The sequence below is a fragment of the Pseudophryne corroboree genome, chromosome 1 (genome assembly GCF_028390025.1).
Source record: "Pseudophryne corroboree isolate aPseCor3 chromosome 1, aPseCor3.hap2, whole genome shotgun sequence".
NCBI classification, from domain to species: domain Eukaryota; kingdom Metazoa; phylum Chordata; class Amphibia; order Anura; family Myobatrachidae; genus Pseudophryne; species Pseudophryne corroboree.
Window position 1 is genome coordinate 46,544,488 of NC_086444.1, and position 26,485 is coordinate 46,570,972.

Consider the following 26,485-nt stretch of genomic DNA (forward strand, 5'->3'; position numbering starts at 1 on the left):
TGATAAGTGGTATGACAAATTTATAGGGGCCTATTTCTCAATGTACATTTGTGGGTGGAGGAGGGAGGGGGGGGTAAGGTACCCATAAATATTAAGGATCCCCTAAATGTATGTACGGAGGACGCAGCGGTGCAAAAGTAGCCTTTATAAGTTGCTATAGGGGCTGCATAAAACCTGCGCGGTAACTAGGCCGGCCAACAGGAAAGCAACCACTTTACTTTTACACATCAGAGGGAGTAACTTTAATTTCTTATTACTGCAATAAGAAATCTTATTTATTGGATCTAAAAACCTGATAATAAATAAATATGCCCAGTGATGTGATTAATGGACACTAATAAAATAAAAATGTTTAAAAAAAATAAAATATTTTTTTTTTAAAAATCAACCTTGTACCGGACAGATGCAAAGTACAGGCTGACAGCGCACACTGCCATATCCCCGATATATAAACAGCCGGCCTGACATCGCAGCACTCAGTAGCTGGAAGATCACTGTTATCAGCCTGTGTGTAGCCAACTCCCAGCCACATAGGTGTGTGTGATCCTGTGGTCTGCTGCGCAGGCCGAGTGACTGGCTGGCCCCTGCACGCTACCAGCTTTCCAAAGGATTATTTGCTATGGCTACTACACTATGTACATTTGCACTTACATGAAATCACTCCTGCAGGCCCAGCAATCCCCCCCCCCCCCCCCCCACCTCCCCCCAGGAACACTTAATAAACATTTTTAGAGGGTGATTGCGTTTCTCCTTTTCACAAGACTTTAACTCTCCGAGAGTTGAGAGATGTCGTCATTCCTCCCAGCATTCTATTCACAGTTCATTGCAATGTTAGGAACTGCAGATGTAAAGGAACTGCAAGCTTTGATGTGTTTATGAGCATGACATATAGATGGGCTGTGGAAAGTGAAATGACGTGGAACTTGCCACGTGCACGATGATATCCTGTATACTCCTATGTCACATTATATAACAGGGCTCTCATGCTGGTACTGTAGAAGCAGCACTGTCTGTAGATGGTGATTAGAAGCCTGCGAGCAGGGCCCTCCTACCTCTTTTGTCTGATATTACATTGTTATATGGTCATGGGAGGATAGTCTGATATTCTCTTATATGAAATGTGGCTTCATACTCTGCATCCACATTAATGGATTACCTTGTCCTACACAAAACGCCTCTGCTGCCATCCATACCACTAGGTACAATGGCAAGCGGTATAGAGGCTGATTCTGAGTTGGAAAAGGAGATTTACACCCTGGAAAACACGGTATGCGGTCAGCATACCGCTCGTCGGTATTCCACCAGTCACAATACTGCCGCCAGGATCGCGACGGGGGCACCATACCGCCGCTGGTATACCGGCAAGGTAGGCGAATCCCCCTCTATGGGTGTTCACGACACCCACAGAGGGAGAATAGAACCTGCAGCGTGACGAGTGCGGCGAGCCCACATGGGGATTTGTTGCGCTCGCCCCATGGCCGGGCATTCTACCGCTCGGGTTGCAGATGTTGGTATATTGACATTCGGAATCCTGTGTAGCGGTAAATCATACCAAACCCAAAAAAACCATGTCGCACTGGAGGTGGGGCAGATTCATGCCTCCTAACTGTCCCAAATTTGGGAGGGCAGTCCCGTTTTTCGCACATTGTCCCGCTGTCTCACCCACGGGCCGCAGTGTCCGGGAAAACCAGAATGACAAATCGTGTGTAACTGCGATTGCACACTCCTGCAGTCAACAGACATCGTTAACGATGCCATACTGAATGCAGCCAGGCGTGTTACATCGTCCCGTCGTACCTCTGCATTATGCAGTGTGTATGCACAGTGCGATGTCGGCCAGCATGTGTACCCGGCCTTAGATGGGGGAAAGGCGCAGCCAAACTCAGATCTAAACCGCAGTGTAATAACAACTGTCCAGCAAACCCATTAACACATGCATCTCCCCCATTGCATTGCAGCAGGGTTTATCCAGGTGCAGAGTTACCACAATCAGCCCCAGCAGTCACGTCCCCAGTGTAGGCCGCCTCCTGCTCTGGGCACGTCTCTGACGTAGCACTATGCAGCCAGTCAGCGACCGGTCACACTGCGCCATTCCTAGTGTGACACAGAAATAACCTCCACTTACGCTGTGGCACGGAATACACCACAGCAGAATGCACTTTTATATGAATTGGTATATGAATCATTATAATATGGAGGCGAAGAGGCCTCAGTAACGTCACCCGAGGACTGATATCTGAATATTGCTGCAGTCTACACACTGGCTGTTTCCACTCAGCGTAGGCCACGGAACGGAGGACCTGCCACACAAGGAACACTTACACCTTTCTATACTGCGTCTGCACCAATCACAACATGTTGTCCTTATTCATGCTGTTGCTGATTGGTCAGTAACGGTCACATGACAGGCTGTGCTAGATAAAGGATAGCTATAAAGCGCATTGGTTCCTATGGGGAACTTCTCCACTATCTCTCTCTTGATGGTTTGCTGCAGCGAAGGACTGTGAAAGTCACACACACAGCTGGCAGTGGGCACGACCAAGCCACCCAGCTGCCGACTAGGTGACCTGAACGGCTGTGGGTATGCAGCTGACCTGCAGGAACACAGTCTCATGGCTAGTCGGATGAAAGTGATAAAGATTACGGCTGTACACAAACCAGGGGGAAGGGAAGGAATGGGCAGGAGAATGTGGCGGACAAACAAAGCCCGTCCAGATCACAGAGGCCTGAGGGCGGCACAAAGTGTACTATGGACAGAATCCATGACCTTCTGAATGGAATGAATTCCTGTGTGAGTGCGTGAGGTTGCAGTGTGGCCGCAGATAGGGTAACGGGTCACAGAATGCGGAATCAGTTGCTGCCTCCGTTACCCAACCCTGATCTTGTACATAAATTCTCAAAAATCTGCAACATTGATGTAATGGAACCTACATACAATAATATCCATCAGAGATGATAACATTTCAGGCGGGTGTACCCCGTTCTCACCCCAACCACCCGCCCCACTGTGGTGGTGCATGCTAGCACAATACAATGTTGTCATGCAAGGCGACACTGTCCCATACACAGACACGGACCCATAACGAGTCACATGTTACCGCCACAGATAAAATGACACAGACCAGGCCCACGGAAGCGTGCAGCATGCAGAGAAGCGAGCAGAGATTAATAACCTGGAAGCATAGGATCGGAGTATGTGAGAGCAAGTTAAAGACAAGAGCTCCTCTCCACTGTCACTGAACGTGGTGAAGCAGTGCTGCAGGGTAGCGCAGTGCGAGTGAGGAAAGTACAGTTTGTCCAGGACATATAAATATCTCCGCAAGTGGCGGCAGGCGGAACTGAAAGACAAGGGAGGGACAGAGAGAAAGGTGGGAGAAATCCGATCATGTTATGTTTAACAACGAAAGACCTTCTGTCTCAGACCTTTAGATGCTGACAATTGACACAGGCGGAATATGACATCATTATTGCATGAGAGGAGGAGACCGTCTTATGGCTTGGACCTCGAGCATGCAGGACCATGCAGTTACGCCCAGGGTTCCTGCGCTATTCTGTGTCACAGGGTTAAGTAAACGTGACCAGCAGGGAAGGGATTAAAGGCTCACTATAGGCAGAGTGCAGTCATCCTTGTGTTGTGTGTGACAGACCAGCGACCTGACTCACTGACCTCCAACCTTGTCAGAGTGCAGATATTAAAAGTATATTACATTGCTCAGTGTATCACACACATATAGCTTTTATATTTATTTATATATATACACACACACACACACACACACACACACACACACACACACACACACACACACACACACACGTTGAGTATCCCTTATCCAAGATTCAAAATCCCACATTTTTGGGTCTCCTACTGAGATAATGACATATATATTATGTGTATATATAGATATAATATATATATATATATATATATATATATATATATATATATATATATATAATATACATATACATGTGTCATTATCTCAGTTAGGGAACCAAAAATTTGTGATTTTGAGTGAGGGATACTCAACCTGTATGTGTGTATGTGTATATATATATATATATATATATACACACACACACACACACACACACACACACACACACACACACGTTGAACGTGTTTCGTCAGTCTGACTTCATCAAGGGGTCCTTTGATGAAGTCAGACTGACGAAACGCGTTGGTCACTCCTGTATGACCCTCGATACTAAGATAAGCTATTTTTTATCTAAATAATTTTTATTTAAATCTTTCCAGATTTCTGAAATACAGTGTTCTAGACACTTTTTTTTTTACATACATATATATTTTTTAATGGTCCTTTTTTTCTAGTATATAACATCATATAGGTCACTCCACCCCACATTTTTTTATGATATGTGTTGATGTTTTTTTTTTAAAAAAGGACTTTTATATGTCCCTTGAAAATAAATTTGTTGGAAAAAAATTTTTACAATTTTTTTTTCTTACTCCCTATTACGTCCCTATTTTTAATTATATTTAGTCTTCTAAATACACCTTTTAACACCATTGGTCGCCAGAACCCCTATTCTCCCATAACTTATCTTAATTTGAAACAGCATCTTACCAATGCTGATAACTTTAGGGGACGGCTGACGCCCTATAACATATAAGGGGGTGTTTTATTGTCAAATTTAGACTGTTAATTTGGGTTTCTCACCCTCACAAGTGGCGCTACACTTTTATTACACATACACACATACATATATATATATTACGTACAGGGGGTGTACAGTATGTAATGGCCAGTAAGTTGAGGGCAGCTGCGAAATGTTGAGCGTTTATCCGCTAAGTGTTTTTGCCTTTAACATACTGCCGCTATAAATCTAGTTACCACAATCCCCATAATATGGCGTCTGACTGCAGCTCGTAGGATATTACATATACCCCGCAAAGTGATAAATGCTAACTGTTTGGGGTATACAGGGAAGGTGGGGCAATACTGCTTTCGGTGCTTTAAGTCTCATCTCCCTATGGTACGTAATATACTGTAAGCCAGTGTTTCTTGTTTTATAGATACTGTGTCTGTATGGCGCTGTGGATCCCTCGTGGCGCCAAATAAACAATAATACCGTGCAGCATGCTCCTGTATTGTAGGACTTTGCTGGGGGTACTGCAGAACGGAGCACGTCCCAGTGCTGCGGTTCACAGTACTGTGGCAACTCTCGCTATCACTTAACCACCAACTCCTGCACTGCGCCAAGTGCAGAACAAAAGTATGATTGCAGGGATGAGCGTCATTCCTGCCGGGGAGGGATCAGAAGATTCCCATAGGGTTATAGCAGCTACTGCCATCATCAGATGAATGGTGAAAACTTTTCTGAGCTCGGTAAAATGGCCCAGACAGCAGTCTCCATTCAGAATAATGGGGACTGCGGCCTGCAGAGTTACTTTCCCTGATGCAGGAGATATTGGGGAATCTCCTGCGTTAGGCTGATCTGAAATAGGCATAATGGTTAAATCATGCAGAAACGGCTGACTTTAATAAATGGGACCCAAGTATTAACAAAGAGATGGAGGTTTGCTGCTAGCGGTGGTGGACAGCTGCTGCGGCTCATTTCTTGCAATGGATGCGCGCCTTACATAGATTTAGCTAAGCAGCTCCTGAATTCCAGTAAGAATTAGGATGCTTGCTTTCGCTGCTGCAAGATCTTACATGGATCTCGCTGCAAATATCAGCAACTAAAATTCAGTTTATCTCCCTGAAAATAGGTTTCCAGTATAAAACAGAGGTATAAGGGATAACTCGTAAAAATATTAAGTAAAAAAATCCGTACAGAAAAAAAAAACTTCTACAAAGTAAGTTGAGAACAGACAAAAGCACAATTATTGTTAGCTAGCCACTTTATGCAATTGTGTAGGCGGCCATTTTGTGTACTGTGAACACCATCAGCCAATCTATTCTAGTAGAAGCTATTAGCACGCCGTTTATTTATTGCATGAAGACTAAAAATGGGTTTTTCTTTTTATCATTCACCGTTACTCCACAAAAAGGATATTTATATTGCAATTACATGCTGTTGTGCCCTCTCCCCCCAAATAATAGTTCATAAATACAAAGAAAATGGATAGGCTACTGAATACACAATTTAGTCATGATATATATATATATATATATATATATATATATATATATATATATATATATATATACACACACACAAGAAGAATTGGCGCCAGGGGGTCGCATCAACTCCCACTATTCCAACCCCTAATTGGTTAATACTTTTTTTTAAAAATAATAACATGTTCCATCATAAAACATTTATTAAAAACATATTCAAATTAATACAGAGGAGATATATTATTCCACACTTTAAGATGAATGATTCTTAGCGCTGAATACAAATGTTGAAGGATCACAACAATCTCCTCCTACTCCTTATAGTTGGTTCGGAGATAGCTTCACAACACAGACAGGGTTGGGTGACGGTCGATGTACAAGCATTGTACACTTCCATTCCCCATGAGAAAGGGAGTGAGGCAGTTAATAAGATCCTAACTAAGGATAGCTTGGTTAGTAAAGAAGAAAGAGATTTTCTGTTGGAAGGTATTTTGTTTATCTTAAATCATAATTTTTTCGAGTTTGAAGGAAAGTTTTACAGACAAAAACAGGGCACCGCGATGGGGACAAAATTTGCCCCATCGTACGCCAACATTTATATGGATAACTGGGAGAATGACGTTATATACTTGGATGGTGAATTTAGTTGTCCCAATATCAAATTCTATAAAAGATATATAGACGACCTGATCTTTATTTGGGAAGGTGAGATTGACTCCCTTGAGAGATTCATTTCCGGGCTCCAAGATAACTCTTTTAATCTCAAATTTACACACAAACAAGATCCATTGACTATGGACTATCTTGACATCCTTTTAAGCATTGATGATGGGGGCACTCTGAACACTAAAACTTTTTTTAAAGAAACTGACGCCAACAGCTTCATACCATCTGATAGCTGTCATCTGACCAGATGGAAGACAACTGTTCCGTATTCACAGTTTGTGCGAATGAGGAAAAACTGTAACAACATGGACAGTTATTGGGAACAATCATCCATTCTAGTGGAACAATTTATCGAAAGGGGATACAAAGAGGTAGAACTACGTAAAGATCAGGTCCGAGCTTCAAAGATCGATAGAAAAAGTCTTTTGAATATTCAAGGTCGCACAAATAGTAAACGTCAGTCGGAGAGACCCTTCATCACGCAATACAATCAAGAAAATGTTAAGATCAAGCACATTATGTACCGACATTGGCCCCTTCTCCTCAAGGACCCTGTATTGGGACCACATTTACCCAACAGACCAAACATCGTCTTTAGAAAAAAAATAAAAAATATCTTAAGAACTTATTGGCGCCCAGTCAACTTCAAACCATCCAACAAAATGTAGAGAATACCAACGGACACCCCCTCATGATGCGAAGGGGCCTTTTTCCTTGTAATAAATGTAACTGCTGCCGTTTTATAGATAAGAAGGGCTTCCATTGGAAGGATGAGGGTAATAAAACACACAGCTTAAAGTCAGTGGTTACCTGCAATACTAACTATGTGGTATACAAGATCGAATGTAGTTGCAAGTTATCATATATAGGCAAAACCAAGAGAAGCCTTAAAATAAGGATACAGGAACACCTGCGGAATATTAGAAATAAAGTTCAGAATCATAGCCTCCCCCGCCACTTTCAGGAAAAACATGATTCAGATGTTCAGGGCTTGACATTTACAGTGATTGAACATATACAGGAAGATAAGAGAGGAGGTGATAGAGATAAACAGTTAACTAAAAAGGAATCTTTCTGGATCTATACCCTCAATACCCTCATTCCGAATGGATTGAACGAGAGCATAGACATGGCAGTCTTCCTTTAAGGGAGACAAACCCTCCTTTGATGTATTGACTATGCTTGCTCAGTGACAGGTTCAGTTATTAGCTTATACCTTCCCCCGGTTCAAACTAAGCAGGTATTTTAGGCCATAAGAGTAGGATGTAATTTAATAAATTGTCAGTATGTGTATTTATGTTTATATGACTATACTATTGTAAAGATGGAGCTTTGTTCACAGGGGTGTCAGTATACTGTACATCACTTCAAGCTGTAGGGAGGATAGTATAGAGTTAATATGGATTCAAGTAACACGTATAGCACATTAGGTGATAGTATAGTATAACAGAACCTTAGGTTCTATATTTAAAGTTTTAAATTAATCTGAATCAACCACTAGTTTTTACGAGTTGATTCATATACAGTAAAGTATCAATTCATATATAGCGTTGTAAAGGGTGTGGGTTGTAATAATATATCACTAATTTATGAGGTAAAGATGATATCACGTTAGTGTAGTCGCTACGAGGTTTCACTTATAAGTATGTGTATGGGCATCAATTGATCACATGTAGCACAATTTAATAATATATTGAACATGACTGTTTATAAGGTTTTACACTGGTAGTGGAAGAATTCACGACCCATTTAAATCAAATACTATTTAGAAGATGGGTATACTAGCGGTCCCGTCGAAGTATAAATCAATTCAAATTAAATTTTACGTTATACGGGAAACGTATGTGGGATATTCATTTCCCACAAAACGGGCTCATAGGAGTTGTGAACTATACGAGGGTCCTAGTCCTGTTTTTAAATAGGGCCTGAGGCTATCTGTATAGTTCATATAGGTACACTATATGGGATATGATGGGTTCTGACCACTTATGGGATATTCTAATTTCTCCTCTAATGTATGGAATAGAAATAAGTATGCCCCATAGGTATGGAATTTATTGTCAGATGAGACACTAATGATTGATTCAAGCGGGGGTTAAAGTATGTACAAGTGGCTATCTATTGAACGGTCGTTCGGTATTCTAGCTTCTGTAATCGGTAGAGAGTCTCCTTATTGGCCGCCTATAACATGTGATCAGGTCAGATGACGGGAAGCGCCGGACGGGGCTGGTGGAACGCAAAACAAAGATGGCGCTGGAACGCATAAGGTCCCGCTATAGCGGACGCGTGCAGCGTCCTGGACCGTTCGTTTTAACGATCAGAGGTGGTGGAGGGTGCTGACGGGAAGCACTTTCCCCACAGCAGTGTCTCTTAAGTGCTCACAATATGTTTATTTATAGATATACACATCTATTCTAATATCAGAGGCTAAAGTACCCGCCCCTATTACACAGTGATTGGCTACTAATACTGTCAGTCATTCACAAAGCAGCTTTCAATGAGACTCACACTGCAATGCATTGTGGGTCATATAACAATTAAACTTTTACTTATATTGGGTGGATATAAGGGTGAGGATTATTATAGTGAATTAATCCTAATGATAAGAGGATAAAATTCATAGGTTGGTTAGTTTATACCATTAATAATCAGGCTATAATTAGCCTTTATTTGTGCACCAATCAAAATAGGATATGTGATGATATCATCACCTTTCCCTTTATAAGGGGTAACATCTAGTCTGGTGCTTCATTGCACAGGTACTGAGCGTCCACTGCAGATATATAGAAGGTGAGGGAATATGGCATCATTCTGAACAAAGCTCTATTTAAATATGTAAATGTCACTATGTATATTTTATTCATGTATATTTGCAATACTGCACTTTACTGCTTTCAATGGTTGGATATATTCACTTTCACATCTCTTTTGATTTTGTGATAGTATGTAATTAAAAGTTTACTCTTTGATAATTCATTCCAGCACTTTTAGAGTCTGGGTTTAAAGATCAGCACTTTCATTATGTCAATCAATGAAGCAGCTGGACTCATTAGAGTATTTAATTGCTATGGGCCAGAATGGTAGTAGTGATCAGCAATAGAATTTTTTGTCTTAAAAACCTCCAATAAATGTTATACCTAAAAAGGAGGTTGTTCTTTAAATACGGTTTCATTATAAAATGCATCAATTATCCGAAGTCAAAACTGATATCATTGACTAATTAAATATCTGATAATGACCATTCACTAATTTGCCCTAAATATGAATTTATTAGGTTTCCTTTCTAAGTGACCCTTCAGTACCAAGTTATCTCACCACAAGGTATGTGAGGGGACATTATGATATATTTTTATTACATATATAATATGAACACTCAGTATATATGATGAGGTCAATATCTTTCCAATTAGGCCACACTGATTGTTCATCAGAAAACCTCGGTGTTATATTGAAGTTTCCATCATGCATGTATGAACAAGTTTTGTCGCATTATACTGTTTGTATAAACTACTGTACTTCTCAGCTGCTTGAGGTAGGACCCAAGATTCAATTGTAATTTTCTTCCTTTTCATTCTGTCTGCTCTGATATATCCTTGTTCTATTATAATGATATGTTCCTCATATATTTTGATTGAATGTATTATGCCTTTTTATTAAGGAACAATTATTTTTAGTTCTGATAAGATTTTTTACAATTGTAGAGATACCCCTGATGAAGTCTTTTGTATAAGACGAAACGCGTTAAAGGGTTGTCTGTGTTGTGAAGCTATCTCCGAACCAACTATAAGGAGAAGGAGGAGATTGTTGTGATCCTTCAACATTTGTATTCAGCGCTAAGAGTCATACATCTTAAAGTGTGGAATAATATATCTCCTCTGTATTAATTTGAATGTTTTTAATAAATGTTTTATGATGGAACATGTTATTATTTTAAAAAAAAGTATTAACCAATTAGGGGTTGGAATAGTGGGAGTTGATGCAACCCTCTGGCGCCAATTCTTCTATTGTTGTATATTCCTTATTTCCAGTCCCTTCTAACAGGGGACTTAGTTGAATCAGGCTGCCTATACCAAATAGTTTACGTACGTATTTATTCAGGGTGACAGGTTTTACAAATTAGCGCAAAGGGAGAGTATTTGTTTGATATATATATTGGCTTTACGTTGTAAATAATTCTACTTAGGATATTAACATGGCTTCCACAGCCCCCCTCCACCCCCCAATCCACTTACAAACAAGTTGGTATAGGAAGCAGGACCAATATATCTTGGTTAACTATGTCATGTGACTGGCTGTCATGGTAATCACAGGACACTTAGCAGATTGTAAATGATAGCAGTCTGAAGGAAAAAATATATATGGAATAACAGAAAATAATGTATCTTGTGTTTTTATTAATCGTTTAGCTATATGGTGTTGCCTTTATCCCAATAGGGGTAGCCATATTGGGCATGCTCAGTTTTTGCTCTGTGCAATTATTCATCTCTCTTTGCTCAGTTTAGAAAACCTTGAAAAGCATGAAAACATAAAAACTCCACAAAGAGTGACGCCTCGTGAGAAACTAATCCATGACCCCTTGCTCTGAGGCAACACTATCCTCTCTGCCACCATGCCGGCCATATGTTGTGTGAATCTACCACCACACTGTACCAGCAATATCCCTGAATAACACACAGACTGGACTGATCACTAACATAGGAAGCACTCTGAGCAGAAATGAGTTAACACTGTCTAAGGATAAATGCTGCATGGCGATGTAAACCAGCATACGATGTGCAGAGTGCTGTTTAGCGGTGTTGTTGGGGAAGGTTTGGCAGCGAGCGCTGTACATACTCCAGGGACGGGATGAGTGTGGTTTGGAAGGGTCCCATTCCAAACAACTGGCCATGAAGAGAGTCACATTTCCGATAAAACGCAGTGGAGACCTGGTGACCTCGGAAGTCTTCACTAATCTGAAAAGGCTTTTCTCACAGATCGCCCTCATCTGGGCAACAATAATATAATTACTGCATTACTGTACATAAGCAACGTGCTGCCTTGTGTTCCATGAGATGTCTCAACACTTATCTAACAGGGACAAACCAAAAATTACTGACAGATGTAGCATGATTGCCATCCGATTATACATTACAGCATTGTAATGTATACTGAGAACAATGTATAAAAAAAAAAAAGAGTACTGAAAGACAGTGAGAGAAACAATGACAGAGACACACACACACACACACACACACACACACACACACACACACACACACACAATGGCAGAGAGACAAAGAGAGAGAGAGAGAGAGACAATGACACAGAGAGAGAGAGACAATGACAAAGAGAGAGAGACAGACAATGACAGAGACAATGACACAGAGAAAGAAAGAGAGAATGAATGACAGAGAGAGATAAAGACACAAAGAGAGACAATGGCAGAGAGAGAGACAATGGCAGAGAGAGAGAGAGAGACAATGGCAGAGAGAGAGACAGAGAGAGACAATGACACAGAGAAAGAGAGAGAGAATGAATGAGAGAGAGACAGAGAGAGACAATGACACAGAGAAAGAGAATGAATGACAGAGAGAGACAAAGACACAGAGACAATGACAGAGAGAGACAATGACAGAGAGAGAGAGAGAGACAATGACAGAGAGAGACAGAGACAATGACACAGAGAGAGAGAGAGAGAATGAATGACAGAGAGACAAAGACACAGAGAGAGACAATGAGAGAGAGACACACAGTGACAGAGAGAGACAATGACAAAGAGAGAGAGAGAGACAAAGACACAGAGAGAGAGACAATGACAGAGAGAGAGAGAGACACACAATGACAGAGAGACAATGACAAAGACAATGACAGAGACAATGGCAGAGAGAGAAAATGACACGGAGAGAGAATGACACAGGGAGAGAGAGAGAATGACACAGGGAAAGATAGAGAATGACACAGGGAGAGAGAGAGAGAGAGAGAGAGAGAGAAACAAACCATGACAGAGAGAGACCATGACAGAGAGAGAGAGAGAGAGAGACAATGACAGAGAAACAGAGACAATGGCATAGAGAGAGAGAGAGAGAGAGAGAGAGAGAGAGAACGGCATATAGAGAGAGACGGTGACAGAAGAGCGAGAGTCATTGATAGAAGAGCGAGAGAGTTAATGAAAGAAGAGTGAGAGAGTCAATGAAAGAAGAGTGAGGGACAATGACAGAGAGAGAGACCATAACAGAAGAGCGAGAATGACAGAGAGAAACAATGAGAAATAAAGCGAGAGACAACGAGAGAATGACAGAGAGAGACAATGACACAGAGAGAGAGACAATGACAGAGAGAGACAATGACAGAGAGAAAGCGAGACAGACTGACAGTGAGAGATAAAGATAGAAATGACAGAAAAATATAGAAATGATAGAGAAAGATAATGAGAGAGAGAGAGACAATAAAGGGAAAGAGAGAGAGACAGAGACGATCACAGAGAGGGAGAGAAAAACAAAGACAAAATGACAGAGAAAGGACGAATGAAAAACAAAACAAAACAAAAAACCCGGGAGTTTACACCACACTATCCAAAGGGATCACGATATCTTTGTAGGCAATGCCTATTTAACAAGCCACGTAATGTAAAAAAACCCCAAACCCATTTAATTATTAAAACAAAAGCACTGCACTTAGATTTTATTGCCCAGTCAGGTGATTATTCGAAGCGAACTGGCCATGAAAGTTACCTGCCTGCTGTACACTGAGTATAGATTAGTTGCAGGAAGGGGAACCTGCTTCTCGATTCCAGGACTATGGCAATTAAACGATTCCTAGACAGGGTCAGTAAGCTGTAGCCAGGCGACACCGGGCCTAATACAGACCCGATGGCTGCAAAGCGTTTTCGCAATGCGCAGGCGTGTCGGTCCGCAGCGCCGGGATGGTGCAAACAAAGCAATCGCATGGGCGATCGCAAGGTGACTGACAGGAAGAGGGCGTTTGTGGGTGGCAACTGACCGTTTTAGAGGAGTGTCCGGAAAAACGCAGGAGGATCCAGGCGTTTGGAAGGAGGGTTTCTGACGTCAGCTCCAGCCCTGATCATCGCAGCGGCTGAGTAAGTCCTGGGCTGTGCAGAGACTGCACAAACTTTTGTTTGTGTAGCTCTCTGCACAAGCGAGCGCAGCCTTGCACAGCGACTACCCCCTCCCCCTGTAGGCGGCGACTACCTGATCGCAGGGATGCAAAAAACGCACCCTAGCAATCAGGTCTGAATTAGGCCCACTGACAGATGGGCCGTGATGGGAAACATAATTGAACACTGCAGCAGCCATGTTTGTTTGCACACAGACCTGGATCCAGAGTCACACCATATATAACCGTTCAGTGAAGCAGAAAGAGCACGCTTGCCAGGTCATATAAAGCTGAAGCTTTTCACCTAACACATGAGTAATGAAACACTCTTGGGTTGGCTGCAATATCCAAAGGGTACTGGGCCCAAAATCACAGAAAGCACCCAGACCAAATCAATAGCAATCTACATATATGTGCAGCCGTTGTCTATGTTACTTTTCTTTTACCTGCAGTTACAGATGTGTCCTTGTATATCTTTGCTGCAGTCATGCCAAACAGCCCCCTCTTGTCACACCAGGTCGGGTGAGACTCTTCTAGGATCAGGTGTCTTTTTTGCCGAAAAACGCGACTCGGACGCATGGAGAGACTAATGATTAATTTGATATATGACACTTGTACATCTGTGTGCAACTGAGTGTCTGAATCTGTACACAAAGTGTTACAATGGTGCAGCTGCAGCTTTTTTCTGTTCCGTATAAAGACTCAGTCACACACAATATACAAGTGCCACATATGAAATTAAGCCGCACAGTCTCCTCGTGCATCCTAGCCACATAGTGTTGCAACTTAGATGCATTTTTTGTCAGAAATAGACGCCCAACGTTAGCAGAGTTGCACAGGGCGTGGAAGCTAACTCACGCCAGGCATCTCACGCTGCATGGCGTATAGAGGTTGTATGTATGAGGACATATCGTATATTACAAATTCACATCTTCTATAGATGCGGACAAAAGAGGAGAGTTCTCTAGTAGTTCAGTAAATGAGGGATCCAGCAAGGGGGACAACGAGACCATGAACCATCACCCACACCTACACCACAGGCGCCAGACAGCGAGACCATCAACCATCACTCACACCTACACCGCAGGCACCTGACAGCGAGACCATCAACCATCACCCACACCTACACCACAGGCACCTGACAGTGAGACCAGCACCCATCACCCACACGTACACCACAGACACCTGACAGTGAGACCAGCAACCATCTCCCACACCTACACCACAGACACCTGAGAGAGACCAGCACCCATCACCCACACCTACACCACAGACACCTGACAGTGAGACCAGCAACCATCACCCACACTTACACCATAGACACCTGACAGTGAGACCAGCACTCATCACCCACACCTATACCACAGACACCTGACAGTGAGACCAGCAACCATCACCCACACCTACACCACAGACACCTGACAGTGAGACCAGCACCCATCACCCACACCTATACCACAGACACCTGACAGTGAGACCAGCACCCATCACCCACACCTACACCACAGAAACCTGACAGCGAGACCTTCACCTACACCTCAGACACCCGACAGCGAGACCAGCAACCATCACCCACACTTATACCAGACACCTGACAGTGAGACCAGCAACCATCACCCACACCTACACCACAGGCACCTGACAGCGAGACCAGCAACCATCACCCACACCTACACCACAAGACAGTGAGACCATCAACCACACCACAGACACCTGACAGCAAGACCATCAACCATCACCCACACCACAGGCCCCTGACAGTGAGACCGGCAACCATCACCCACACGTACACCGCAGGCACCCGACAGTGAGACCAGCAACCATCACCCATACCTACACCATAGGCACTTGACGAGACCATCACCCATTCTCCTGACAGTGAGACCAGCAACCATCACCCACACGTACACCACAGGCACCCGACAGTGAGACCAGCAACCATCACCTACACCTATACCACAGGCACCAGACAGCGAGACCAGCAACCATCACCCACACCTATACCACAGGCACCAGACAGCGAGACCAGCAACCATCACCCACACCTACACCACAGACACCCGACAGTGAGACCAGCGACCATCACCTACACCTATACCACAGGCACCAGACAGCGAGACCAGCAACCATCACCCACACCTATACCACAGGCACCAGACAGCGAGACCAGCAACCATCACCCACACCTACACCACAGGCACCAGACAGCGAGACCAGCACCCATCACCCACACCTATACCACAGGCACCTGACAGCGAGACCAGCAACCATCTCCCACACCTACACCACAGGCACCTGACAGTGAGACCAGCACCCATCACCCACACCTATACCACAGGCACCAGACAGCGAGACCAGCACCCATCACCCACACCACAGGCACCTGACAGCGAGACCAGCAACCATCTCCCACACCTATACCACAGACACCTGACAGTGAGACCAGCAACCATCTCCCACACCTATACCACAGACACCTGACAGTGAGACCAGCACCCATCACCCACACCTATACCACAGGCACCTGACAGCGAGACCAGCAACCATCTCCCACACCTATACCACAGACACCTGACAGTGAGACCAGCACCCATCACCCACACCTATACCACAGGCACCAGACAGCGAGACCAGCACCCATCACCCACACCACAGGCACCTGACAGCGAGACCAGCAACCATCACCCACACCAACACCACAGGCACCTGACGGCAAGACCAGCAACCATCACCCACACCTATACCACAGGCACCTGACAGCGAGACCAGCAACCATCACCCACACCTACACCACAGGCACCTGACAGCGAGACCAGCACCCATCTCCCACACCTATACCACAGACACCAGACAGCGAGACCAGCAACCATCACCCACACCAACACCACAGGCACCTGACGGCAAGACCAGCAACCATCACCCACACCTATACCACAGGCACCTGACAGCGAGACCAGCAACCATCTCCCACACCTACACCACAGGCACCTGACAGCGAGACCAGCAACCATCTCCCACACCTACACCACAGGCACCTGACAGCGAGACCAGCAACCATCTCCCACACCTATACCACAGGCACCTGACAGCGAGACCAGCAACCATCACCCACACCTACACCACAGACACCAGACAGCGAGACCAGCACCCATCACCCACACCACAGGTACCTGACAGCGAGACCAGCACCCATCACCCACACCTACACCACAGGCACCTGACAGCGAGACCAGCACCCATCACCCACACCACAGGTACCTGACAGCGAGACCAGCACCCATCACCCACACCACAAGCACCTGACAGCGAGACCAGCAACCATCACCCACACCTACACCACAGGCACCTGACAGTGAGACCAGCAACCATCACCCACACCTACACCACAGGCACCTGACAGTGAGACCAGCAACCATCACCCACACCTACACCACAGGCACCAGACAGCGAGACCAGCACCCATCACCCACACCTACACCACAGGCACCTGACAGCGAGACCAGCAACCATCACCCACACCAACGGCACCTGACGGCAAGACCAGCAACCATCACCCACACCTATACCACAGGCACCTGACAGCGAGACCAGCAACCATCACCCACACCTACACCACAGACACCAGACAGCGAGACCAGCACCCATCACCCACACCTATACCACAGGCACCTGACAGCGAGACCAGCAACCATCACCCACACCTACACCACAGGCACCTGACAGTGAGACCAGCAACCATCACCCACACCTACACCACAGGCACCTGACGGCAAGACCAGCAACCATCACCCAGACCACAGGTACCTGACAGCGAGACCAGCACCCATAACCCACACCTACACCACAGGCACCTGACGGCAAGACCAGCAACCATCACCCACACCACAGGCACCTGACAGCGAGACCAGCACCCATCTCCCACACCTATACCACAGACACCTGACAGTGAGACCAGCACCCATCACCCACACCTACACCACAGGCACCTGACAGTGAGACCAGCAACCATCACCCACACCTACACCACAGGCACCTGACAGCGAGACCAGCAACCATCACCCACACCTACACCACAGGCACCTGACAGCGAGACCAGCAACCATCTCCCACACCTACACCACAGACACCTGACAGCGAGACCAGCACCCATCACCCACACCACAGACACCTGACAGCGAGACCAGCAACCATCACCCACACCTATACCACAGACACCTGACAGCGAGACCAGCAACCATCACCCACACCTACACCACAGGCACCTGACAGCGAGACCAGCAACCATCTCCCACACCTACACCACAGACACCTGACAGCGAGACCAGCAACCATCACCCACACCTATGCCACAGACACCTGACAGCGAGACCAGCAACCATCACCCACAACTACACCACAGACACCTGACAGCGAGACCAGCACCCATCACCCACAACTACACCACAGACACCTGACAGCGAGACCAGCAACCATCACCCACACCTACACCACAGGCACCTGACGGCGAGACCAGCAACCATCACCCACACCTACACCACAGACACCTGACGGCGAGACCAGCAACCATCACCCACACCTACACCACAGACACCTGACAACGAGACCAGCAACCATCACCCACACCTACACCACAGACACCTGACGGCGAGACCAGCAACCCTCGTCTACACATTTTTGTTTGCGGCTCCTAAAGTAAAAACTTGCATAATGGGAAGACTCCAACCCCCCACTCAAAAGGATATTCAAATCCATTTTTAATTATCTTAAGTATAATTAACAAACAATAGGTGTATTTGCAAATAAAAATCTTCACAATAGTATTGGTTTCACAATAACCCTGACTGCACAATTCAGGGGCGCTTTGCCTCATCTTCAGCCCGTCTCAGCTAACACACACACGGCCAGGTACCGAGTGGGACTGCGGACAGATCTTGCGGAGTGCAGTAAACTGCGCATTCACTATAGACAGAAAATGATGTCATGAACCGGATCAGGCGTTTGCGTACAGGGACGGAGATTGCACGGACTGAGGCTTCCATTGACAAAACCTTCTTTCCATTAAATAGGAATTTCTGGCCGGCGCAGATGTGATCTCACAGATCTATTCTATCTTGTGGGAATGTCTGGGGTGTCAGCCGGCATCTGTGGTTGATATTGTAGCGTATTGACGCCTGTTAGAGCATGGGGTGAGTGTAGGCCCCGACTCGAATGACGCTGCCGCAAATATAACAATGGCTAGGATGGGCTTCTGCGTGTAGACGCATGATTTCTTAGGCTACACAGGTGGATTCTCGCATCAGCATAAGGCAGTAGGTAGGCCGATGCAGTCATATGGAAAGTGGCCGTGGATGGGTCCAATTCACAATCAGTCCCAATAGTTCTCGAACTTGCAAACGTTGCACCCACATGGTCCCTTACCTGTCCACCCGCCACCACATCTATCCAGTAACCAAACCGTCGCTAGTCCAAGCTGCTAATTACTTTGCCACGTAATGTAGAACTATGGTTGGGACAGAATAACTCAGAGCCATCGCCGAGCTGCAGTACTAAGAAGTCTCTTTTCCAAGACTAAAGCCTAGCCAAACTATTCCTCCGTTTGGAGGAGCCTGGAAATAAAGTAATAAACTTTGGAAAATGCTTTACAAGACCGCAAAAATCCCTTCAATGGAAACAGCTTATAGAACAAATATTAAAAACATGGGCCACCAACAATGGCAGAGGAATTCCCCAAAGCAGATTTGTTTTGTCCTTATGCCGTCCTGGGTATCTGCATGTGACGGAAACAATGAAGTCTACAATAATATAATAAATAGGATCTTGCAGTATTGTGTATATAAAATCCTGGCATGCAATTTCAGGGAAGCAAAGGAGGTTCCACCCTCAGGGTACAGCAGACGGCCCGCATGCACCGCTTCACCTCCTACACCTAGAACCACACAGGCCAATCACTCCGTTACTCTGCACTTCTGTCCAACTTCCAGGATACCGTCTGGCAGGACAAGGGGAAGGCAGGGTTCTGGGCAGGCTGAGTAACGTCTCTGCTATTCAGATTTCATTTCTAACATTATGGAATCAAAAAAGAAGCAGCGATAAAGGTTTTTGTTGATTAATAAAGAAAGAAAAAACTATTCTAAACAACCACCCTCTCTTTAGATGCAATAACCCCCAATAGATTGCTACAAGCTTTGCAGATTTGGGGCCTAGTTCTGACTTGGACGAATCAGCAAGATGATTCACCCCAGCTGCTACCTCCACATATCCCCGCCGTGCTGCCTGTACTACCACCCCAGCTGCTACCTCCACATATCCCCGCCGTGCTGCCTGTACTACCACCCCAGCTGCTACCTCCACATATCCCCGCCGTGCTGCCTGTACTACCACCCCAGCTGCTACCTCCACATATCCCCGCCGTGCTGCCTGTACTACCACCCCAGCTGCTACCTCCACATATCCCCGCCGTGCTGCCTGTACTACCACCCCAGCTGCTACCTCCAGCATATCCCCGCCGTGCTGCCTGTACTACCACCCCAGCTGCTACCTCCACATATCCCCGCCGTGCTGCCTGTACTACCACCCCAGCTGCTACCTCCACATATCCCCGCCGTGCTGCCTGTACTACCACCCCAGCTGCTACCTCCACATATCCCCGCCGTGCTGCCTGTACTACCACCCCAGCTGCTACCTCCAGCATATCCCCGCCGTGCTGCCTGTACTACCACCCCAGCTGCTACCTCCACATATCCCCGCCGTGCTGCCTGTACTACCACCCCAGCTGCTACCTCCACATATCCCCGCCGTGCTGCCTGTACTACCACCCCAGCTGCTACCTCCAGCATATCCCCGCCGTGCTGCCTGTACTACCACCCCACCTGCTACCTCCACATATCCCCGCCGTGCTGCCTGTACTACCACCCCAGCTGCTACCTCCACATATCCCCGCCGTGCTGCCTGTACTACCACCCCAGCTGCTACCTCCACATATCCCCGCCGTGCTGCCTGTACTACCACCCCAGCTGCTACCTCCACATATCCCCGCCGTGCTGCCTGTACTACCACCCCAGCTGCTACCTCCACATATCCCCGCCGTGCTGCCTGTACTACCACCCCAGCTGCTACCTCCACATATCCCCGCCGTGCTGCCCGTACTACCACCCCAGCTGCTACCTCCACATATCCCCGCCGCGCTGCCTGTACTACCACCCCACCTGCTACCTCCACATATCCCCGCCGTGCTGCCTGTACTACCACCCCATCTGCTACAGTACCTCCACATATCCCCGCCGTGCTGCCTGTACTACCACCCCAGCTGCTACCCCCACATATACCCGCCGTGCTGCCTGTTCTACCACCCTGCCTGCTACCTCCACATATCCCCGCCGTGCTGCCTGTACTACCACCCCAGCTGCTACCTCCACATATCCCAGCCGTGCTGCCTGTACTACCACCTCATCTGCTACCTCCACATATCCCCGCCGTGCTGCCTGTACTACCACCCCACCTGCTACCTCCACATATCCCCGCCGTGCTGCCTGTACTACCACCCCACCTGCTACCTCCACATATCCCCGCCGTGCTGCCTGTACTACCACCCCATCTGCTACAGTACCTCCACATATCCCGGCCGTGCTGCCTGTACTACCACCTCATCTGCTACCTCCACATATCCCGGCCGTGCTGCCTGTGCTACCACCCCGGGTGCTACCTTCAGCATATCCGGCCTGTGCTACCACCACAGCTGCTACCTCCAGCATATCCCGGCCTTGCTGCCTGTGCAACCTCCAGCATATCCGGCCTGTGCTACCACCCCATCTGCTACCTCCAGCATATCCCGGCCATGCTGCCTGTACTACCACCCCAGCTGCTACCTCCAGCATATCCCGGCAGTGCTGCCTGTACTACCACCCCAGCTGCTACCTCCAGCATATCCCGGCCGTGCTGCCTGTACTACCACCCCAGCTGCTACCTCCAGCATATCCCGGCCGTGCTGCCTGTACTACCACCCCACCTGCTACCTCCAGCATATCCGGCCTGTGCTACCACCACAGCTGCTACCTCCAGCATATCCCGGCCTTGCTGCCTGTACTACCACCCCACCTGCTACCTCCACATATCCCGGCCGTGCTGCCTGTACTACCACCTCATCTGCTACCTCCTCATATCCCCGCCGTGCTGCCTGTACTACCACCCCACCTGCTACCTCCACATATCCCCGCCGTGCTGCCTGTACTACCACCCCACCTGCTACCTCCACATATACCCGCCGTGCTGCCTGTACTACCACCCCATCTGCTACAGTACCTCCACATATCCCGGCCGTGCTGCCTGTACTACCACCTCATCTGCTACCTCCAACATATCCCAGCCGTGCTGCCTGTACTACCGCCCCAGCTGCTACCTCCAGCATATCCCGGCCGTGCTGCCTGTACTACCACCCCAGCTGCTACCTCTAGCATATCCCGGCCATGCTGCCTGTACTACCACCCCACCTGCTACCTCCACATATACCCGCCGTGCTGCCTGTACTAGCACCCCATCTGCTACAGTACCTCCACTTATCCCGGCCGTGCTGCCTGTACTACCACCTCATCTGCTACCTCCAGCATATCCCGGCCATGCTGCCTGTACTACCGCCCCAGCTGCTACCTCCAGCATATCCCGGCTGTGCTGCCTGTACTAGCACCCCAGCTGCTACCTCTAGCATATCAAGGCCATGCTGCCTGTACTACCACCCCAGCTGCTACCTCCAGCATATCCCGGCAGTGCTGCCTGTACTACCGCCCCAGCTGCTACCTCCAGCATATCCGGCCTGTGCTACCACCCCAGCTGCTACCTCCAGCATATCCCGGCCATGCTGCCTGTACTACCGCCCCAGCTGCTACCTCCAGCATATCCCGGCTGTGCTGCCTGTACTAGCACCCCAGCTGCTACCTCCAGCATATCCCGGCTGTGCTGCCTGTACTACCGCCCCAGCTGCTACCTCCAGCATATCCGGCCTGTGCTACCACCCCAGCTGCTACCTCCAGCATATCCCGGCCATGCTGCCTGTACTACCACCCCAGCTGCTACCTCCAGCATATCCCGGCCGTGCTGCCTGTACTACCACCCCAGCTGCTACCTCCAGCATATCCCGGCCGTGCTGCCTGTACTACCGCCCCAGCTGCTACCTCCAGCATATCCCGGCCGTGCTGCCTGTACTACCACCTCATCTGCTACCTCCACATATCCCCGCCGTGCTGCCTGTACTACCACCCCAGCTGCTACCTCCAGCATATCCCGGCCATGCTGCCTGTACTACCGCCCCAGCTGCTACCTCCAGCATATCCCGGCCTTGCTGCCTGTGTAACCACCCTGGGTCACATATAATATTACCATTTGTGTCATGGGCAAGAGCCAGTAAAGAGCTGGAGGTACAGGCTGTCACAGGTACAGTATGCAGAAAAAAGTGATTGGACACTGATAGCAAATAGAGCATTGAGATGTTACTGACATCAGTACTTTAAAGGTCCACCACGTGCAGTGATTAGTGCAGACACCCTTTTTGGCAGACTGTCCACAAGTTCCTGGACAACAACAGGCGGTATGTTTTGCCATTCCACCTTAAGTACAGCGACAATGAAGGATGACGAGTTGGCCTAGAACGAACCAGTCACTCCAATTCGTTCCAGAAATTCTCAATGGGGTTAAGTTCTGCACTCTGAGCTCGCCATCCATCCGGGTTACGGTATATTCTGTGTACCAGTCTAACGTGGCCATGGAAACATGACAGGTGGCATTGTCGTCCTGATATAAACATTTGTCGTTTCCATAGAACTGCTACAATGTAGGGAGCAGAGAGTTATCGACAAGATCTCTAAACTTCTCAGAGTTAGTGTGACCATACATTACAACTAGTGGACCCATGCCAAACCAGCTGAAACAGCCCCACAGCATAACGCCACCACCTCCAAGCTTTACAGCTGGTACTGCACACTCTGGCATCAGACGTTCTCATGGCAATCTCCAAACACGTCCATCTCATCTGAAGTGTGTAAAGGTGATTCATCATTCCATAACTCTCGTCACCATTGTTCCACTGTCCAGTTTTTACGCTCTTTAAGCCATCATAAGCACTGCGCTGTATTTTACTCTGTGATGAGAGGTTTAGGAGCAGCTGCTCGAGGGTTGGGTATGGGTGACCGGCGCTTGGTATCCCGCCACAGGTTCTATTGCCACTCTATGGGTGTCATGGACACCCACGAATGGGATTAGTCCCTGTTAGTTAGCATGCAGATGGCGAGATGTATGTATTGTGACCATCGGTCACATAACTACAACTACACTACATCCCGCTGCTTGCACTCAAGTGCATGGGCCTCCCTACAAAGTGCTCTTCTACATTAGCTGCAATCTGGAACTCGTGTGCAGTGGTATGCATGGGATGATCCCTGATTAGCGCTCTCCGGTCCCTGGGTTGCCTTTTCAAACTCTGTTAGCTCCTTCCAGCAAGCCACTTCGTTAGCAAATGATTTAATCGGTGCCCCTCTACCAGTTCTATACCTTTGCGAACACGTGTCTGCTGCGGGAGTACACCATTTTGCTTGCGTTGGGGTGTCCAATCACTTTTGTCAACATAGTATAGTTGGGAGAGCACAATACAATCCAGCTCTCACCCTCCTTTAAACCCCAGAATTCAGGGCGAATCTGACCTGCAGTATTTTCAGCACCACCACCTCTATCTATGGCAGCCAATATATAACTAATTTCATTCCATCTGGGAGCGTTGTACTACGGACTCAGCCAAAAGGAAACATTTACAGATACAACACAAGTTGTAGAGGAGCTTATCTAGATCGTGATCTAGATGACAAGGGCAGGTAGAGTACTGCAGAGCAATCACTAGTGACGCCAAATAAGAGCCAAGAGCTAACAGAGATCCTATCCTGGAAAAAGGGATGAAAAGGCAAAGCACGCTGGGACCTGTAGTTCTACAACATGAGCGCCCTAGGTGGATTAGACTGCTGTTAAAAAATAAAATAAAAAAAATTCCACGCATTTACAGCAGAACATATGTCAGGGTTCCAAAAGACGAGGAAATGGTTAAAGCTGCAGAGCCGCAGACAGCATGTGACAGAACTGGGAAATGTTCTACAAATGTGTCTCACCGCGGAATTACCTCTTATTAGAAAACAGCAGACGAGCGGGTACAATCACTGCTGAACCCTCCTTCCTGTTCCCCAGTCCGGTAACGGTATATGCAGCAAGTCTGCACATCCTCATTGTACCAAAAACCTGATGACAGCTGAACGTTACCCCAGACCAGGGAACCAGCGTCATGACAAACTCTGCCCTCACATAGCAGACTAGCCTGGCTGCAGGGAAGGGCTGCTGTCAGGGGACGCTTTAAAGAGTCCCTAGAAGTGATTCTTTCTTTAGCTGTAAATGTACAAAAATTGGAGCGCATTTAATAATGCTCCGAAAAATGACGTCTTTCTGGACGTTGTCACTGGATGTGAGTCTCATGCCTCATTAACCTGCCATCCTACCACTTTAAAGTAACTCTAAGGAGCCACCGCACAAACGCTTTATACAATATAATGCCCCCTGTTCTCTGTAGGATTTGTTTGGTTCTGCATATGGTAATTTCACCCCTGTACAGTATACAAAGCGAGGGGATGGGAAAGCAGCGACTAGAACCTCTGGTTCCCAAATGAAAAGTGCAGCAAGCTTCAACATGTTACTCCAGTTCTAGATGAAAGGGAATCCAGTGTCTGTATACACTCCAATTTTCCATGCAAGTCTGACTAATTTCTGTGAATAAGTCCTGTAAGTACAGTGTTTACCCAGGGAGGGGGCTGCCTCATGCAGTGTCTCCCCATCATCTCTTCCCTGGCACAGATCCGCCCGGCGGAGCAGACGGACAGACAGTGCCACCTTTCGATACAAAGAAAGCTGATCGGCTTATAAGATTTCTGAGGGCACAACTGGGTCACCGGGCATCTAATGCTGCCAACAGACGTCTGTCTTTTTCATATTTATGAGGACGCCAAGTGCTGGCTTTTAATTCACAGTAAAAGGAGAGGATGTGACAATGGGAGGCTGTGCTATGATGTGATCCCAAAGCTGTCGCTTACAAAACACAAATACACTTTAAACGTCCTAATCAGACAGAACATTTGCAAGTCAGCCATGCTGTCTCTGCCCTTCACAGACGGCCGATTGTCCTCCGTAATGCCAGAGAGCATTCACACACCCAGCTTTTATGTGTGGCACCTCGGCTGTACACAATGTGTAAGAAACACAAGTCTGTGTGCCAGCCCCGTGTTACCTTACACTCTGCACGACACACAGGTCAGCAGGCAGCGGTACCCGCAGGGACAGCACACAGACACGGCACCCAAGTCACCACCACCTACCTACACTCACATACCCAGCACCCCACTCACCACCACCTACCTACACATATACCCAGCACCCCACTCACTACCACCTACCTACACTCATATACCCAGCACCCCACTCACTACCACCTACCTACACTCATATACCCAACATCCCAGTCACCACCACCTACCTGCACTCATATACCCAGCACCCCACTCACCACCACCTACCTACACTCACATTCCCAGCACATAAACACTGCACCCCACTCACCACCTACC

General features: G+C 47.2%; 1 protein-coding gene across 1 annotated transcript in view; it reads right to left on the minus strand.

Moving 5' to 3' along the window:
* The window catches only part of DYM (dymeclin), a 532,360-nt gene that overhangs the window by 207,367 nt on the left and 298,508 nt on the right, over positions 1-26,485 (minus strand). Inside the window, exon 12 of the mRNA XM_063958471.1 lies at positions 3,174-3,338. Within this exon, the coding sequence (XP_063814541.1) occupies positions 3,174-3,338 (165 nt within the window). The remainder of the gene's footprint in view (positions 1-3,173; positions 3,339-26,485) is intronic.